This window comes from Dipteris shenzhenensis, chromosome 25 (assembly GCF_047967505.1).
Source record: "Dipteris shenzhenensis isolate YYH24624 ecotype China chromosome 25, Dip_SZ_1.0, whole genome shotgun sequence".
Lineage (NCBI taxonomy): Eukaryota > Viridiplantae > Streptophyta > Polypodiopsida > Gleicheniales > Dipteridaceae > Dipteris > Dipteris shenzhenensis.
In genome coordinates this window covers 15,948,805-15,961,824 of record NC_141620.1, presented here as the reverse complement: position 1 = coordinate 15,961,824, position 13,020 = coordinate 15,948,805, and the positions used below count along the sequence as shown (strand labels likewise).

The following is a 13,020-nucleotide window of genomic DNA, read 5'->3' as shown; positions in this document are numbered from 1 at the left end:
AATCCTCAATCGCCAAGAGGACATAGTAGCCAATGCCCAATTGTATTCTCAGCCAAAGAGGAGTGCAAAGGCATGAAGAAAGAGCATTTACAAGAGCCTACCAGCAAGAATTCCACTAAAAAATGCAAAAAGATCGCGAAGAAGTGGGAGTTCTTGGGCTCAAAAGAAGCGTGCTTCAGAGAGGAATGCATTAAGAAGGTTTTGGAGAAGTTTCATCGCCGGAAAGTCCTCCAAAACTGAGAAAAACCAGTCAACCAGCGCGTGGGACCACTCGAAATTCAACAGCAAGAGGAGAGGCCCAGGAGGCGGTAGAAGCAAAAAGGTCCAGAAAAAGCCACTTTTGCAAATTCGACCAGCAAAAGAAGTGCTCAGCTTTGCCCGTTCTACCAAACGCACGGAGGGAAAAGCATATCACTACGAAGGGGAGGCAAAGGGGAAGCCATAGGGCCAAACGGAAGTCGAGGAATCCAAACGGGTGAGGAGTTATGAAGAAAAACGGAATTCAACTAAAGGAGGCTGAAAAACCAGTCCAAAATCTCAACAAAGGGAGAAGATGAGAGAGAAAACCACACATGTGAAGTTTAGAAGGCCCAGGAAGGTCCAAGAATGGCAAAGGAGCATGTAGAAGGCACTAGAGCCACCTGGAACTCTAGGGGGGCCACTTAAGGTACATGGCCCTCTCGGGGGCCCATTAAAAATGCCACATCATCATTTCCCAACAACCACTCTTTTAATTCCTTGGAATGCCTTTGGGCCTAGGGATTAATTACACTTATGTGCTAGGCACCATGCAGCGTTTAATTACACGTTTAATTACACATTATTAAGCCCACGCTTGGACTTTTAAAACCAAAGTTGCCACGGTCTTGTTGTACATTAAAGTACTTAGAATTTCACGCCCTCGTGACAAATATGGCTTCAAATTCAGAAAAAGAGAACTTTTGTCGTGAAGAAAGTCGAAAACAGCTTCAAAAGTGGACCAGAATAAAGGTGTCCCGGTCCCGAAAGCATGCCAGCAAGAGAGGGCACCAAGGGGAGGAGAATTGTCGCGAAGAAAGCTCGAAAATTGACTTCAGCAAGCAGAGGGAGAGCTGCAAAAATCCGCCATGAAGAGAATGAGGCTGCTTTGGTAGGGGTGAAGTCTCAAAACAGAAAGGAGAGCCAAGGAAGGGATCCAGGGCCTTCCAAGGGCTTCCAGAGGTGACACAAGGCAAGCAGATAGGCCACCAGTAGACACCTAAGCAAAATGAGGCGTGGGATTTTTAATGCCCCTAGGGGTCAGATGGCACACCATGACCCTAGTGCAAGGAACCAATGACCCTATTTTGAGCGATCTCTGAGGGGTCAGTTTTTTAAGGATGACCCCGCTAAACCAAACCAATGACCTTAGAAAATGAAACTACTCTAATAGCACTGAGAGTTGCACTTGTTGCACATAAAATCATAGGTACCTTTTGGGCATTAACTAAGGCCCCTAGCTTGGTACCCTAGGCCAAATTCAGTGACGGTTAGTTTAGACACTTCACCATCACCACCACGTCCCCGTGACATGTTCTATTTAAGGATAATAGTACTTGTAATTTTATTGATGCTTCTCTTGTGCAGAGGCTACCACCATGGTGTCAATCTCGCATATGGTGCTTTAAACTCCTACGAATAGATGGTTTCGAGTCTTCACATAGAGATCCAAAACTACTTTGATGAGCTGCCAATACGAGAAACATGCAACTTACCGCCGGTAGTAAGATTGATACTACCGATAAAAGGTAAATATATTACCGATAAACCAATGATTTATTGTTGATAGCACATAGTACTGTTGTCGACAACGGCAGTAGATTCAACGAGATATTAACCCGCCTATACTAATAGTGTTACTAGCTGTACAAAGCACAGTATTGCGGGTAACATCCATATTACTGCCGGTACAGGTCTATTCTCAATGTTGTGAGACGAGACAACGACAACAAGGGATGCGGCCAGAGATGCAAAAGCCACACACGATGCAGCGATGGACCCACGATGGAGGTACAGCCCATCATAGTTCTACTCGGTGGAGGGACCCGACCAAAGGTGTCACTATTGATATGGCCCATCGGATACAGAGATCACGGAGAACACACTCCCCGCCACAGCGTGACGCGACCAGACGGACACAGATACGATATATTTTCACAGCTCACAAGAGAGCCACCATGGCACCTGGCTATATCTTCTAACTTCGACTTTGAGATTGAGCTTAGTTATTGGTCCCTAGTTTTCGGACTCTGAGCATGGCCTTCTTTTGCAAAATCTAGAGGAGAAATGTTCTCCATTTGTAACAACGTAACATGCTAATCTAACCCACAATGATTGTGCACGTTGAATTAATGTGGACTACAAACTGGACTAACAACAATACAAAGGATGGAGACCTACATTCGTTCCTTTGCCTGAAAACGGGCATGAAAGTCAGGTGGCACACATTGTACGTCCACTACCTGCACATCTTCACCACTTTTCTGCCACAATTCAACGAAAGGTCAGAACTCGTTTCAATCATCATATATGTTAAAAACAATATTAAAAAATGGCATAGCAAGAATGCAATATCTAATACTCCATTAAGGGTTCATCCCATACAATCATTCAAATACAAAGAATTGAACTTCATTCCACCACCAAATGCTTATCTCACGAGTATTTTGACATCATCTATGTCCCATTCATGATTCTAGGTTGCATGTCTCAGTCACGATTCAATCCTAACTCAAACCCTCTACATAAGAGCAAGCGAAACCACTTGTAGTGGTAAATGGGGACATCCCATTGAAACAACTACAAAACCCAAAGGTAAACATCTATTTACTATTTTCAAGAAATGAAAATGATAAGAAGTGAGAATCTCATAACCTAGATATGATGTATATAAACTTCATTTATCCAAAAAAACTGCAGTGATGATGGCACTAGGGCACATCACGGTGACTACAAGAGGAGGGATAGGCCTAGACAAGCGGAGCGCCAACAATGATCTATCATTGACTTTCTCCCTCGACATCATCCCTCACCAGATGCCCAGCCATGGTTAGACGAGCTCTTCTTGTCTCCCCTCAGCCGTCTAGTGGTGTTGGTCCCACAAACAACATATACAAGCACCATCACTCGGATGGACAGCTGATCCCTCCTTGGTGTTTTTCCCTTTTGAGTTCCTCTCGCAGAAATAGCGCGATGTATTACATTTTTCTCATCACAGGCATCAACTTGGGTAGGGATGCCCATTTAGTGGCCCCACCTTAACTTTGATTGTGTCAGGTTTCTTTCGATCTCATAGACCCTTCGGTCTTTCGTAGACGTTAATAAATATTCTCCTCTTCTTTTCTACCACAAAATGAAGAACTCAAAGAGTATCGTAAAATGCATTAGCCACTCACAAAAGAAACAAGCACTCTTAGCACACGGCACTAAATTAGCACAAAATTGGCACTGTCAAAATGGGACCTGATTCATGTGTGAAATGCTAGGGTGAAGACGGTCCAATAAGATGGGAAAACGGCCCAAACCTCAACCTCAACAACCATCCTCAAATAACCAACCTGAAGAAGGACAATATCCAGAATCACCAACCCACAGGTCAGCAATAAAACGACCACGACTAGTGGTTCTAGACAGTGATACTGATGAGCAAATAAACGTAACATGCCAAGAAGATATGCCACAAAACTCAAGGACCCTAGAGTCACGAGAAATTGAGGCAGAGCAATTGACTATGCGTTTAGCTTCTCTCCCATAGACCCTTTGGTCTTTCGTAGACGTTAATAAACTTTCTCCTCTTCTTTCTACCACCAAATGCAGAACTCAGGAGTATTTTGAACGCAAACCATCTGTAGTGGTAAAATGTGGAAATTACACACTCTAGGTATCCGGGCAATCGGCTGCTCTGCTGATACATCAATACCATATGGCACTCGAGATATCTCACTATCTACCCCCGCGGAATACATTTGAATCCTAGGGCAGTCCCCTAGTCTTAGACCTACTAAACCATCTTAGTTGCTATAAAGAAGTCAACTGTTCTAGTCCAGTTGATCCTAGCCCAAGAGGGCTTCAAGGCTCTTTGTAGACTCCTCTGCATACAATGCTATCTCATCCGCTGATGGGAAAAAAATTGTATCTTGTTTTTTAGCACATCATGTAGATATGGGTAGGCATTTAGGTGTGCACAACTTCCTAGTTAGGGGGCTATTGGATTTAGAGGGAGCTCTTTTGCAAGTTACCATGAACTGATGTAAATATTGCAAGTTTATGTAAATATGTCTTGCAGGGATATCAGTGGGAAGGGATGAAATGCAATGTGGATGCCAAGCACTCCAGAGCATAGTATCCAGTGTTACGGTGTTGGTTGGTTGAGTATTCATTTGGGCATGTGTGGTTGTAGTCTCGTTGTAATGTCATATAAGCATTGATGTATGAATGAGGGTGAAGTATGTAATGTCATGTGTGGCATGCATGCATTAAATGCCTAGTTTAAGTGTATGTGCAAAGGGTGTGTCAAAGGTTGGGATTTTAGGCATTAATTTGGTCTAAGGGGGAAAGAGGATTGGAGAGTGGTGAATTGCAAGTGGTGAGGTGGCTGGAAACTTTGGAAGCAAAGGGATGTGCATGCAAGGTAGATACGTGAAACTAATCTCCAAGCTTCAACTATGTGGCTGAATCAAGCATGAGGTGTCCACTGCTGAACGAGGTGGCTACGTGATCGAGATTTCCAGGCTTCTGAAGAGCGAATTGGCAATGGCACGTAAGTTGCAATTCCTGAAGAATTTTGGGGAATGGATGGTGTGCTAAAGAGAACGGGCTAAAATCTATTTGTGTGTGTGAGCGTCGACAGATAAAGGGAAGCATTCCATACAGGACGTTTTGCAAACATCGAGAGTGCGTGTTGTGGGCTGTCTTAAGTTGGCAGCTGTTTTGTGATCCTGTGGCTAGTCGATGTGATAGATGACTTGCTCACGGGTTGTTTATATGGAGTTCTTTACGCTAGGTGCTGAAATCACAAAGCCATCCATTTGGCTGCAATTTGTGCACACGGGAGCTGTGTGGAGACGTCAGTCACTTGCACACGAATCATGTACGATCTACTCACAAGGTTGCTCTGCTCATTGGCGTGAGTTTGTATGGAAGGATTTACGATGGTGTGCAAGACAGCTTGAGTACAGCTTCTTAGCATTATCTGCTCACAGAGTTTACACAAGAGTTTTGATTGATCTAAGTATGGAGTTTTGTACGGATTCCTATGTGGCAGAATCAAGGTTTTGGATCTACGATTGTGTATATAAGCTTGTATATGAGCTAAGATAAAGGCATCTATTTTGGGCGGCTGATATGAGATCGTTAAGGTCTTGGGAAATTCTGAATATTTGTGTGCTTGGTTCCAGTCAGTCGTTGTGTGAGATTGCCTTGAGTCCTCGTGCTCTAGATACCTAAGGAATATGCTCTATCCCTTGAGCTCCACATTGCTGCTGATCCCACTGAAGATCCAGTTTCCAATTAGCCTCTACAGATGCAGTTAAAAGTGAATAATGTAATTGTCTCTTGAGCTAGGACCGGAGACAACGCAGCCAAGAAGTCCGGAAGAGTGAGTTATCCCTTCCTTGAAGGGGAAGTGAACCCAAGATAGGGAGGTTCAATTGTGGAGAGATGGCTCATGAGTTTCCACATTTTTATGGGTTACCAAATGAGAACCCGGAAAAGTTCTTGGAGAACTTGGAATTCACAGCTTTAATTAAGGATAGGAATGCTCCCGAACTTCTTCTTTAGATATTATCTTTTTGTCTCTTGGGAGAGGCAAGATCTTGGTTGCAGCTTTTCTCGGCGGGGTTTCATGATGATCAGGGTGCTCATAGGAACCCGACTTATTCTAAGGTAAGGGCAGCTTTCATGGGCAGGTTTATGTGTGTCAGAGATCCTGATGGTATTTGGAGGGAGTTATGTTCCTTGCAGCAGCAGCCAAACCAATCAGTTGATGAGTATGTTGGTAGATTTACTGTGATGTGGAACAAATGGCAGGTGGCTCTTTTGCCTGAGACTCCTCCGAAGATCATCAAGAAGGACAGATTTGTTGCTGGCCTGAAACCTGAAATCAGGAATAAGGTAGAATGTAAACCTACATATGAGGATGTCCTTAGAGTAGCTAAGAAGAAAGAGTGTTTTATCGCCTGCTGTGGAAGCTTGGCATAAGGGAAAGGAGTTTGGAGAAGCTTATATAGATGGGGGAGCACAGATTTGTGTGATCACACAGTATTGTGTGGAAACACTCATCAAGCTTCCGTATCAGAATGACTAATCACTCTAAGGTTAAGACCTTAGGGATAGTACCTGACTTGAAGGTTGAGGCTTTTAGTGTACCTTGCCGAGTGGATTGTCATGTGATGCCTGCAAGGATGGGGGCCTATCCTTGATTCTTGGAAGGCCATGGTTAAGGAAGGCGGGTGCGGTGCGATTCAAAATTGGCAGAGAGGGATCTTCTCTGTGCATTCAAATGGAAAGAAGCTGAATTTTGACATGGTAAGCAGGGCTGAGATTGCAGGTACAACAAGTGAAGAAGAAAGAAGTGAGACCAGCAGTGAAAATTAGAGCTCAAAAACTACCGATAGTGATGAAGGAGTGATGGCATTTGTGGGATTGGAGGAGGATTCACAAGTGGACTATGTAAGAACAGCAAGGTTATATGAGGAAGAAGTGGACAGATGTGAGGTTATTGAGGACTAGATACAGCCCAAAAGTTCCCAAGAGTCAACTCAAGTGTTGATTGAGCAGGCTTTGAATCTAGATCTCACTACTGGGGAGAAGGAAGAGTGTTTGAAGATGCTTCAGAAATATCCCAATCTTTTTATTACTTCCTATGAGGAGATCAGGGGGTTCAAAGGGAGGCCACTAAGTATTGAGTTGAAGGAAGGTGCTAAGCCTGTCTTTCTAAAAATGAGAAGGCTAAGTCCAGAGCAGAAGGATGTGCTAAAAGAAGAGGTGGACAAGCTACTCAAGGCAGGAATTATTTATCCTGTGGTTCATTCTGATTGGGCAAGTCCTGTTGTTTTAGTGCCAAAGGGAGTAGATAAGTGGAGAGTTTGTGTTGATTATAAACCTTTAAATGCTATCAAGGTATAAACCTTTAAATGTTTGTTATAAACCTTTGTGTTGATTATAAGGGACAAGTATCATATAGGCGTCTTTAACAAATAAGGAGCTGCGAGCTGCTGCTCCCCGCGATGCCGTGCCGCCCCTGGCTGCCCCGCTGCCTCCACCCCGTCTGCCCCCTCTACACTCCCCCGCCCTCCTCGCCGCCCCTTTTGCTCCTGCCCCTTCTGCTCCCGCCACCCTTCTTGCGCCCGCTGCTGCACCCCCGCCCGCCTCTGCTTCTCCCGCCCCCGCTGCCTCCGTGCCCGCTTGTTGCGTCTCCTGCCACCCCGCTTCCCTTTGCCTCCGCCTTCTCTGCCTCCTCCTCCTCCACCTTCGCCCCCCGCCACCTCCAACTCTTCCGCCTCCCGCACCCTTCTCCTCTCTCCCGCCGGCTCCCCTCTCCGCCCTCTTGCCTCTCCTCCCCTCCTCCTCTCCCCCCTCGCCTTCTCGCTCTCCTGCCTCTTCTGCCCTTCGCCCTCCTTCTTCCTCTTCTGTCCTTGCCCCCTCCTTCGCCCCGCCTCGTCTCCGCCTCCCCCTCTGCCGCTCTTTTTCCCCTTTTTTCTTTTCCCTCCCTGCAACGGGAGCACTTGTACTTGTGAAGGCGAAAGAAAAACCTTAGTGGTGACCCTTGGTCTGGCCAGAGGGGCTCTATGGCAGCACCCTCGAATCCCACAGCCGTTAAGGTTCTTCCTTCCTCAGCTGACAAGCAACACGTAGAGCAGGCAACTCAGTCCCTCCAAGACAAGGCGCTTGTGGGCAGAATTGTGGGCCTCACGCCTACACGGAGACAGGTGCGAGAGTGGATCCAAGCGAGCTTGGCATTAGAGGGAGACCACATCCAGGAGGTCACCATCTATGGACGAAGCGTTTTCCTCATCCAGCTGAGCTCCCCCCACACTGCCTCAACACTTGTGGAGCAGAGCCCCATACTCCTTGGCCCGCACCTTGTCCCTCTTTCCTTGGTATCATGGGTTCACAGTGGAGGACATGGATACGACACACCATGTTCCACGGTTTCCGGTTACACTCCGCTTCCCAGGGCTCCCCAAGGAGTATCGAGCCATCCTCCCTTCCATTGGTCGAGCATTTGGCACAGTGCTTGAGTCCCCGCCACAGATGGCCGCCTTTGTTCTAGCAGATGATGGAGTCCCTAGGATCAGACTGGTGGTTGAGAGCCCGGAGTCCCTCCCAGAGTTGATTCTTCTCGAGACCCTGGAAGGGGGCACACTTCGCCAGAGGGTGGAGATCTCCGGGTTACCAAGCTAGTGTCTTCGGTGCAAACAGATGGGTCACCTCGCCAGAGATTGCCCTCGTGGCCTCCCTCGTGCGCCTCGCCCCCCTCCTCCGCAGAGTAGGCAGAGTCAGCAGGCCCGAGTTCAACGCCCTCTCAGGCAGGAACAACAGGAGTCTCACATCCCATGGGTTACCCTCTCAGCAGGGGACTAGACACAGGTTAAAAAGAAAAAGAAACCAAGCAAGCAGGCCCACAAACGCCGCAGGCAGAGGGCCAATCACAGAGAGAGGGACAAGGTTGACCCAGAGGCCTCAAAGGAGGAACAGTAGGAGCCACCTCCTCCGATGGCAGGGGCCACCGCCCCATCTTCGGAGATTCAGCCTCTGCACCCACCCTTGCAGCAACAACGAGCCCCAGGAGCTCCAGATGCGGCGATGGCGGAAGTTGCTGACGCTAGTTTGACGAGGACCGTGGAGGAGCCGATCTAGAGCCCCGACAAGCCCGATGAGCAGGGGGGTCTGATGTTGGCCTTACCCCTCATCCTCATCCTCCTCCCCCTCCCCCCCCAGACCCCTCCCCCTCCTCCTCTTCACTTCCCTCCCCCCCCCCCTCTAGGGTTCCCCCCGCCCCCTCCCCCTCCTCCCCCCTTAGCCCCCCCTTCTATGGTCACTCTCACCACTCATCCCCCTCCCCCTGTCCCCCGCGTCCCTACCCCTCCCTCTACCGCCGCCCTCCCCTCTACTTCAGCAGCAGGTTCTTCTCCTTCGACACCCCTGCCAGCAGGCAAGGGAACGATGATGCCCCCTTCTGCCTCCTCATTGCAGCAGCAGGCCCATCCAGGGAGGGATCTTGAGGGAGGCTTGTCCTCCTAGTCAGCAACTCCCAACCTCCAGCTTGGGCGTCCCTTACCGCGGGACTTCTGGAGGTTAGGACCCTGGAACTATCTAGAGATTCCAAACTCATATCCTCTACCATTGGAGGTAACGCTCATGGTCCTTCAGCCCCAGAAGGGGGGTTTGGTCAGTGCAGTGGGATCTCAGACACACCCCGTTTGGAGATTTCTGTTTGCCTCCACGAGGTTGGAGAAGTGGTCCCCGGAGGTGTTTGATGCTATTTTGGGAAATCAGATTACACTCATGATGGACGAGTGGATGGGGCCACAAGGACTAGACCTTTGGTACGCCCATGGCGCGGAGGTGAACTTTCAGCTAAGCTTCACGCGCGAGAAGCCGGTGTTTGGCTTGGCGACGGGAGTTATCAGATTGCCGCTGGAGGCAAAGGTGGAGCAGGCACACTTCTGGCCTCTCCAAAAGTGTGCGGAGCTATTCGGGATAGAAGCCTCCTTCATGATGAAGTGGCACAGAAGATCGGTATTGAGCCGGTTTCCACCCTAGTACGGCCCCGCATAGACATTGACTACTCGCCCTCTAAACCCCCGACAAAATCGCACAAGGTAGTCTTTCTAGGATAGGCACCCACTCACAGGAGAGCCTTGTTCCCGACTCCTCCGTCCTCATGAGCTGGACCTTAGTGAGTTGGAACGTACACGGGCTCCACGACCGCGTTCGTAGCCAGCCGCAGTACCTAATACTCCGGCAGGAGTTGCAGAGGGTAGTGGTAGGGCGGGCAGTGGACATCCTTATGATTCAGGAGCACATGTTTTCAGCTGCGGACATCAGACGACGCCATCAACTTCTCCCAGGGAGAGGACCAGAGGTGTGGTCCCCAACAGTAGGACGGAGCGGAGGGGTCTGCATCTCAGTCTCACAGACTTTGGCTTCAGAGGTCTACAATCAGGGCGAACTCATTCCAGAACGGGCAGTTTGGATGGGAGTTCGGACAAGAGAGTCCAGGATTGGGATCCTGAACGTGTACGCCCCAGCGTGCAAGCAGCACCACTATCTTTTGGATGAGGCTATCAGAGTGTCTTCCGAATGTAGACTCTTGGATTGTTGGAGGTGACTTCAACAACCCGGAGTTTGGGGAAGACAAGCAGAGCGGGGCCTCTTTCTCTGAGATGCTAGCAGCAGAGCGTAGCACCTGGAAGCAGTTCATTTTCATGCTCAGTGGCAGAGACCCGTGGAGAGAGCCTGATTTCAGCAGGACACCTATCAGCCTTCTCTTCTCCTTTGGACATAGGAGACGCGATGGATTGCTAGAGAGATTGAATCGTTTCTATGTTGGGGATTGGGCACTACACAGAGGCGGATCTACCGGGATTCTGGCAGGTACCACGATGTCAGACCATTCTCTAGTGGTACTTCACTTGGATCAGCCCCGCCGAGGTCTCCCCCAGAAGGGGGTCCGCATTCCAGAGGACCTCCTGCAGGACGAGGAGATTCAGCAGGTCATGGCGGGGATTTGGGAGCAGTCAGAGATGGCACCGTGTGAGGGCTGGGCTGCGTGGGTGGCCGATGAGATTCAGAGGAGCAATGAGGAGTTGCAGGCTCACGACCTTAGGCGGAGGAGGGCCCTTCAGGAGCATGAGCAGGCTTTGAGGAGAGACCTCGCCTCCATTGAGAGGCTCAGGGAGCAAGACCCAGTTTCTTAGTGGCTTAGTGACAGATTCGAGAGCGCTCGTCTCGAGCTTCAGGACACGGAGTTACGGTGGGCTGAGTTCTCCTATCACTCCTCCCGGGCCCGATGGGTGCAGTAGGGGGACAAGATGACAAAGCAGTTCTTTCATACCACTGGGCCCCGATCGGCAAGCACACAGCTACAACGTCTCCGGGATTCGCAGGGCATCATGCACACTGACCCGCAAGAGATTCTGGACATGACCACCGGATTTTACAGCCAGCTCTTTCAAACGGAGAGGATGACCCCAGCTGGTCTTGTGGCCCGAGAGCTAGTTTGGGATCACGTTCTGACAGTAGTCTCGCAGGACTTATGCAGCAGACTTGAACGGCCTTTCACAGATGAGGAGCTCTGGGAAGCCCGCAAGGCTCTGCCGGAGAGTCAGAGGCGCCCTGGCTATTTACTGTGAGGCCTCGAGGGCACGGATCAACTGGACGAAATCCATAGGCTTTGAGGAGACAAAGGAGATCCGTGAGTGGAGGAGTGACTTTGGCTTCAAATGGATATCGCGGGCCCAGACAACGAGATACCTCGGTTGCCAGGTGGGTATTGACATCACAGAAAAGCAGCACATTGCCCCGGTCCTGGAGAGTGTTCGATGCAAGCTTCTCTATTGGAGCTCGGCCAAACTCTCCCTAGCAGGTCGTGCCTTAGTGGCAAACCAGGTCCTTCTTGCCACGGCCTGGTATATCGCCTCCTGCTGGTGCTTTCACAGAGGATGCATTGGGCAGCTTCGACGGTTAGTACAGAACTTCCTTTGGGCAGTCTCAGACGGCACGAGGAACACTAGGGCCTGAGTAGCTTGGCAGATGGTGATCATGCCGTAGGCACTGGGAGGCTTGGGTGTCATTGATCCGGAGATGTAGAGCAGGGCCCTTCTGGGCAAGTTGGTGGTCCGTGGCCTCACCCCAAGTGTAGAGCCTTGGAAGCTCCTCTTACAATGAGGGCTTCTGAGGAACACCCCATGCACTAGGGGACAGTGGTAGCCTTCACATAGATGGATCTTCTCAGAGGCCCCACTTACGGGGAAGGGCTCCCTCCTGATGAGGAGTCTCCCTAGGGTTTGGCAGAGACTCATAGGGGGTCTCATCTGTGCTCTGCCCAGATGCAGAGAGGAGTTTGAGCCCCAACCCCTTTTCTGGCACCCAGAGATCAGGGATCAGGAGGGACGTAAGCTCGGACAGCGGACTCACATTGGTTGGGCACAGTGGGACAGTGGTCCAACAGGGTCCTTTGGTCGCTGGAGTAGACTACCTCTGGAGACAGACTCGAGGCTTGATGCCCTAGCGCATCTGCGAGGGGCAGGGCAGCGGATGGGCGAGATTGACTTAGCCATTCCGGAGTCCTGGTGGGAAGGAATTCACATTTGGAGAGACAGCAGAAGGTTGGGGCAGTTTTCCTGTACTAGTGTTCCCTTGAGGATGTTGATGCAGCGCAGCAGCACGCACCCCGGCTTCTTCCGTGTAGGACCTAGAGGCCTACTTCAGCCACTCAATGAGAGTGACCCCGAGATGGATGGGAGTCTTGATGGGATACATTGGTAGATGATCAGAGTCGTGGAACGTTTAGGGAAGGAGTGGCACATTGACCCTCCCAGTATCTCAGAGCAGGACGCCTCCAGATGGCACCTTTGGCTATGGGAGAGTAGACCCTTAAGGGAGGTCCAGTGGGATCCGGGAGAGTGGTTCTAGCCCTCCAAGGGCGGCCTAGCTGAGCAGGTGGATGAGGTACCCTTCTTTTCCTACACCACACGGCTTGGCAAGAGGCTTCAGATGGACTCGTTGAGGTGGATCCCTGAGAGAGAGAGACATTGGGTGACCCAGAGAGTGCCCCGGGATGTGCGCTCCAGGTTTTGGACGCGGTTGTGGTCCAGCTTGCGGCTGAGGAAGATCTCTTACTTCTTCTGGCTGGCCGCCCACGGAGGCTTGCCCATCAGACCATGGTTGGAGCAAATGAGAGTGGAGGGGCAGTGCCATTGTTGCTCCGATGGTGTCCTGGAGACTATCCCGCATTGCCTGCGGAGCTGTCGTAGCGCAGCGAGGATCTGGATGGTA

General features: G+C 50.1%; 1 protein-coding gene across 2 annotated transcripts in view; it reads right to left on the bottom strand.

Annotated features, from left to right (window-relative positions):
• The window catches only part of LOC147885508 (Pseudouridine synthase family protein), a 123,158-nt gene that overhangs the window by 46,233 nt on the left and 63,905 nt on the right, over window positions 1-13,020 (bottom strand). For both annotated transcript variants that reach the window (XM_087396542.1, XM_087396541.1), the window contains one exon: window positions 2,419-2,501. In XM_087396542.1, coding sequence (XP_087252668.1) covers window positions 2,419-2,501 — 83 coding nt within the window. The remainder of the gene's footprint in view (window positions 1-2,418; window positions 2,502-13,020) is intronic.